We start from the raw sequence: 6,203 nt of genomic DNA on the forward strand, positions 1-6,203 counted from the left end.
AGCTATAATCTTTAGCCCAGTGATAAGCGCTCGATTCAACATTATGGTAATGAAATGGAACTCGAAACCTTGAAAGGACAAAAGTTTCAAAAGAGTAACATGATCTTAAGATGTCAAGATACATCACTCAATTGACAGAAATTTAGAATCTTACTCTGAATATCAACAAGATTGTCAAAGAGTTATATTAAACAGTAATATGATCCCTTCATTTGAAAGGAAAATGAACAAACCTGCTCTACTTTTTAGTGTAATATGACACATAATTATTAGGGAAACAACACTCATTGAAATGATTGACGGAATCTTTAATAATTCAAATATCATACAGTATGGAACTTTCTTCCAAAAAGAAGTATCATAGAAAGTTAGTTTATATATGCCAATGTACAACGTTTATACAAACATTTAAGGGAGGGTCAATGAGCTCCTCTGTATTTACTTTTTGGCTGGCAAAAGGGGGTCTCTAGCAGAAGACTTATCTGGTTTCCTTCTCAAACTTGACAGAACCCAATATAAAAATCCAGCAGAAAAGAAGCTAATAAACCAAGCATTTTTGTAGATCACAACAAAAGTGTTAGGAATTGAAGTTGCAATTCCAACATTCTGCAAGAAACCAGGAACTACTAGTAAAATTCCAATAACTAGAGCCACAATTGCTGCCATATTAAACCCCCCTGAATAATAGTATGCCCCATCAGGATTCCTTGAGTATAAATCACTTATAGTTAAATTTGTTTTTTGTACTAGATAGTAATCCGCTAGAACAATCCCTCCAATAGGACCAACTAATGCAGAATATCCAACTAACCAAGTATAAACAAAGCTCTCACTTGACTTGAGAAGCCTCCACGGTTGGAATGCAATTCCAAGTAGTGCAGTTAGAATAGCTCCTCTTCTAAAGGTGAACCAAGTGGGGTTGAGATTAACAAGAGCATTTGCAGGTGCTACGACATTAGCAGCAATATTGGTGGTGATTGTAGCCAAGCTTATACCAAGGATTGCAAGGATACTTGTTGTAAGGCCACCAATTTGTCCAAGTAGTTGAATTGGGTTGGAAATAACTTCACCAAATATCACTTTTGTAGATGAGGTAACTGCTAGACCAACAAATGTGAATGCCCCCATAAAGATTGGAAGCCCAACATGACCAATAATTTGATCATTCTGGCTCTTAGCATATCTAGTAAAATCAGGGATGTTAAGAGCCACAGTAGCCCAAAAGCTTATATTGGCAGTAAGAGAAGGGAAAAATATGGACCAGAATTCTGAATTTGAGAGCTTAGAGGATAAGGAGAGCATGTGACCAAAGCCACCAGCTTTAACATAAGACCAAATAAGGAGGCAGGAAGTAAGGACAATGAGTATTGGAGCTGAGTACCTCTCAAGCTCTCTAATACCATCAATTCCTTTCCACACAATGGCCAATTGAGCCACCCAGAAGGCTATGAAACAAGCAAATTCAAGTGGGGAAGTGCCAAGCCAAGGTAGAGTCTGTGAAAATGAAGTTTCTTTAACTGATTTTGGCAAAAGAAGGAAAATTGCCTCTCCACCTATCCAAGACTCAATTCCATACCAACCACAACCAACCAAGGCCCTTAGGAGAGTGGGAATATGAGCACCATAAATGCCAAAAGAGGATCTAGCAAGAACTGGGAATGATATGCCATAAGTGGTGCCTGCATGGCCAGTGAGTACTAATGGAACTAAGAGGATCATGTTGGCTACAACCACAGTTGCTATGCCTTGCCACCAAGCCATCCCAAGTTCAACCAAGCTACCAGCAAGGTAATAGGAAGGGACACCAACAACAAGTCCCACCCAAAGGCAAGCCATTTCAAAGCCAGAAAATGTCCTTTGGCTAGGTGTAGTTGGCTTGAGATCTTCATTGGTAAGTGTGGGATCAGGCTCAAACTCCAAATCAGGTGATGTTATGGGGACAAAAGAGTTGGAACATCTCATTGGGAGGCACTTGGGTATAGAATTTATCAGTTTTGATGGCAAGGGAAGATGAGTGTGAGAGTGAGAGAGCTTTGGATTTTTTAAGGTTAAAGATGGGGTGAGAAAAGGGGTAGTGGAATGATGAGGGACACTGAGGGTTAGATATTTGGACATCATGTTCATCTTAGTTGTAAACTTTGTAGTGGTGTTGTTGAATTTAATGGTATCTAATGAGTATAATAGATAATGAGTGGTGGGTGGTTGTTGAGTAACGTCACTTGTCTTGGATCAATAAGCTAAGAAAATAAAGAGAGGCTTATACAATCTTTTGTATTTAATTAAAGTTAACTTTAAAAATTAAATAAAAATTTTAAGTATATTATTTCTTGTAGTTTTTAATTTTATTTTATTTAAACAAATTAATTACGTATCTTTTTTCAATTTTGAATATTTTTTATTTAAAATTTTAAAAAATTATAAACTTTAAAGCCCGAGATTATAATTTAAGCTAACAATAATTAAAATATTTTTTTATTACTTTAGTTCACACCTTTTTATGATCAAGAAATAATTTACTAATTTGGATTATCTAAAAGGCAATAAAAGGGAAAAAAATTAGAAATTATAGAATTGATTTTCTTGTATATAGTACCAATTACCAAAAACATATAAGTATGGGCTTTTCTTTTTTTTTGGAGCTACCCAACCCTAAGTATGGGCTTTTCTTTGAATATGGTAATAATAATTACTTAACAAACATCATTATAATAATAATAATTACTCTTCAAACATAAAAAAGTAATATATATATATATATATATATATATATATATATGGGTTTCTCTTTTCTCATGTCACATGAAATAACATCTCTCATGTTATAGACACATCAAGTGATAGGTCCCACCACTTGTTAAAAAAATAAAAAATAAAAAAAAGATAGCATAGATTTCGATGTCTCACAACATGAGAAAACAATCTCCAATAACATAAGAAAATGATTTTCCTATATATATATATATATATATATATATATATATATATATATATATATATATATATTGTGTGCAGGGTAAGTACTTTCAGTTTAGGTTTTATTTTCATTTAATATATTTTAAAAATTGGACTTGATTAAAAGAAAAAAGCGATTATAATTGCAAAAGTTAGAAATTGAGAATGTCAAAATTCATTGTGAGGGGAATAAATTTGATATTGTTTTTGAGGATTATCAGTCAACACTTTTACAATAAATTTAAAAATTGTTTGATTCTTTTTTCAAATAGAAAAAAAAAAAAATCAAGTCAATAAAAATAAAATTTTTGAAAACTTATTGAGCCTTTGTGCTCAGGCCTGGTATGTTTGGGCTTCTTTATTAATTGTATTCCCAACTTAACTAGCTAACTTTAAACTAAAGTTTTTTTATTGGACTCTTGTTTTGGGGGGCTCTTGTACTCTTTTGAACGATGGAAAAGAAAAAATAATAATAATATACTAGCTTACTTATTTTTCCTGTGATTGATTTTGAGAAGTTTTTCTGAATCCATTCTATTGAGATTAAATGCCCCAAACCCAAAAATTACATCTGGTTAGAGTTTAGAAGAAATTTTATTTTTTGTAATACGAGTGGTTGAGTTAGTATTTTAGCTATGTTAGACTAGAGAGAAAATGGAAAAAGAGAGTTAAATTTTGTTCTAGGCATAACTGTTATTGCATGTAAAATGATTAAGTGCACCTGCTCAGTTTGATAGTGGAGAAAAGTCTTGGGAATATCTTATCCTTCATTTTCATTGCCACCAAACAGAACCCAGCTTAACTGAAACCACCATTTGAAAAAGAAATGTAAACCAACTTTTACTTACATCTCTGCAATTGTTCATTCTAGATGCAACATTATTTTCATATTTAACCACAACCTAAAGCAATTTGGCAGCTATCAAATTGCAGAATTTTCCACACACCCCAGTAATAATAACTCCGAAATCCAACCGAGGATGAACAGTGGACAACATGGAAGACCCGTTGCTAAGTCTTAAAGTAGGCTGTTATATATTTTACCCATGTTGTTCTCTTGTCTATGCCACTTGCATAATCAACTCTTTTCTAGCCAAAGTAGCTTACCATTTCATTCTCGAGGTTTCCAAACAAATGCCAACGCAATAAGTTCAATTAACACACATTTGTAATTTTCTTATTGTTTTAGTTTGTAGAAAAATTAACTAAAGATAAATGGCAAGTTAAAGCGATAAGATATGGGATCCACTATCCTATTCCTAAGAGATAAACGATAAGACTATTTATTCTATCCTCCAACAATCTAGCTCTTATCAAGACTCTTCACCTACTAGTAACCATTTCTATAAATAAAGGATTAGGTCTCTCAGGTACACACTCTGAACTCTCTACTCTCTTAACTGTCATTGTGCACATACCTCATGCATTCGGCTATATACGCCATTGTTCATGTGGGTAGTGATTTGTTACCCTTTGTGACATCTCTTCCATAGACTCTCACGAACATACTAATCCAAGACACAAATACTAACCTTCAATTAGACACTCCCGATCCTCCCAAATCGATCACTGGCGCTGTATGTAAAAATTGTTAAATTTCAATTCTCGTCCCACAATGGTGAACATGCGCAGTATGGTGAATAGCCACCAACCACCGTCGCCATCGTAGTCTCCACCAACACCCAACCATCAAACAAAGGGGAATCTATTGCAGAATGGTCTGCACACTTCGTAGCAGCCTGGCCATACCCAGGCAAGGACGAATAACGTTCACATCAGTGAAGCAAAGTCTTCTCCTCCCATAAACCCAGACCATCCCTCAGGCTGCAGTGAACAATCCTGGTCCAATGCAGGCGATTTAGGTTATGATAATGCAACGAGTAGATGACATGGAATGCTGCTTCCAGGCTCAGCGTCAGGAGGATGGAGTAGACCGACAAGGATGCGCTGATGAACATGGTTGAGTTGATGGATAAGGTTGTGTTGATAGTCAAGGATGAACTAAAGGGAGCCAAGCTAAAGCACTATCCAATGACCATCAACAACAACAGAATGGCCAGAGCACTAACAATGACAACCCATTCACAGGTTAGCGTGATGGACTTCATCATGCCATCAGGCTATCATAAGCCAGACCTAAACTATTATAATGGATCCCAATCCTATGCCCACATAAAGTCCGTCAATATTGCAATGTATCTAGCTGGTGCCATAGATCCCATCATTGTCAGGATATTTGCATCCACCTTTATTGGGCCAGCCCGAACAAAGTTTACAACCCTGCCTTAGAACTCCATCAATTGTTTGCAGGATCTAGCTAACAGATTTCTTCTTAACTTCGCAACCAGTAAGGTGCACCTCATGTCCTCCCCAATCTTAGGTGTACTCCTGCAAAAGAAAGGCGAGCCACTTTGTGAGTACCTCGACCATTTAAAGGATGTGTTGTTGAACATTTGATGTTTGACAAAGAACATTCACCTTCACCTCGTCATCGCCAAACTCCATAAAGAATCCCTCCTAGCCAAGTCTCACAATAACCCAATCAACACATTGGAGGAGTTCAGGGTAAGGTCTGCAAAATACGTGGACATGGAGGAGATAAAGGCAATGCATACCATGTTCATAAGTCTTAAGGATCGTAGCCCACATTGCCATGTTCCATCACCACAAGGCTGAGATGGAGATTGGCATAAATCAAAGAAGATAGCGGATCGCAGGCCTAGGTGTACCGAAGACCACTTCTCACAAGAAAAGGATGAGATCTACATACTTCTCAACATTTGCAGATCTCAGATTTTGAGAGAAGTTGCCTAGACTAAGCTATGCTGAGTTAAGGGACCTAAACCTATCTATTATAAAGGTAACATAGACCGAACTAAGCATTGCATTTTCCATGACGATTTTGGTCATACCACATATGAGTGCTGAGATCTTAAAGACGCTATTGAGAAAGTTATTCGGTATGGGAAGCTGCGTCAGTATGTTATTCGCACTCAAGGATGGAAGAACAACAAGTATCAGCATAGAAGGCGTAGCCAGAGCAAAAGTAAAAGCCTAAGCTAAGGATGACAAAGACCATGAAAAGAAAGATCGTGCTAAGAACTACAAGTCCAAGACTAGGAAGTCTACATCCCTTAGCAATAATGAGTACTAGGAGCCCGAGCTAGACTGCAATATAATAGTGCCTTTGGAGGAGTTGGAGACTCAGCCAACGCATGACGGAAATACCTAAAGGAAGTGCTTTTAGTGTG

At 36.5% G+C, this 6,203-nt stretch overlaps 1 protein-coding gene across 1 annotated transcript; it reads right to left on the minus strand.

The window, feature by feature from the left end:
• Window positions 1–269: 269 nt before the first annotated feature.
• Window positions 270–2,178, minus strand: LOC133284653 (purine-uracil permease NCS1-like). The gene has a single exon (XM_061481721.1). The coding sequence runs from the start codon at window positions 2,122–2,124 to the stop codon at window positions 439–441; it is 1,686 nt and encodes a 561-aa protein (XP_061337705.1). The 5' UTR covers window positions 2,125–2,178; the 3' UTR covers window positions 270–438.
• Between the last annotated feature and the right edge of the window lie 4,025 nt (window positions 2,179–6,203).

This window comes from Gastrolobium bilobum, unplaced genomic scaffold, assembly GCF_033153095.1.
Source record: "Gastrolobium bilobum isolate Gb01-03AN ecotype WA unplaced genomic scaffold, APGP_CSIRO_Gbil_v1 utg8088, whole genome shotgun sequence".
Lineage (NCBI taxonomy): Eukaryota > Viridiplantae > Streptophyta > Magnoliopsida > Fabales > Fabaceae > Gastrolobium > Gastrolobium bilobum.

Coding starts and splice junctions, on each gene's coding strand:
- LOC133284653 (XM_061481721.1), bottom strand. CDS start 2,124: ATGAACATGATGTCCAAATATCTAACCCTCAGTGTCCCTCATCATTCC.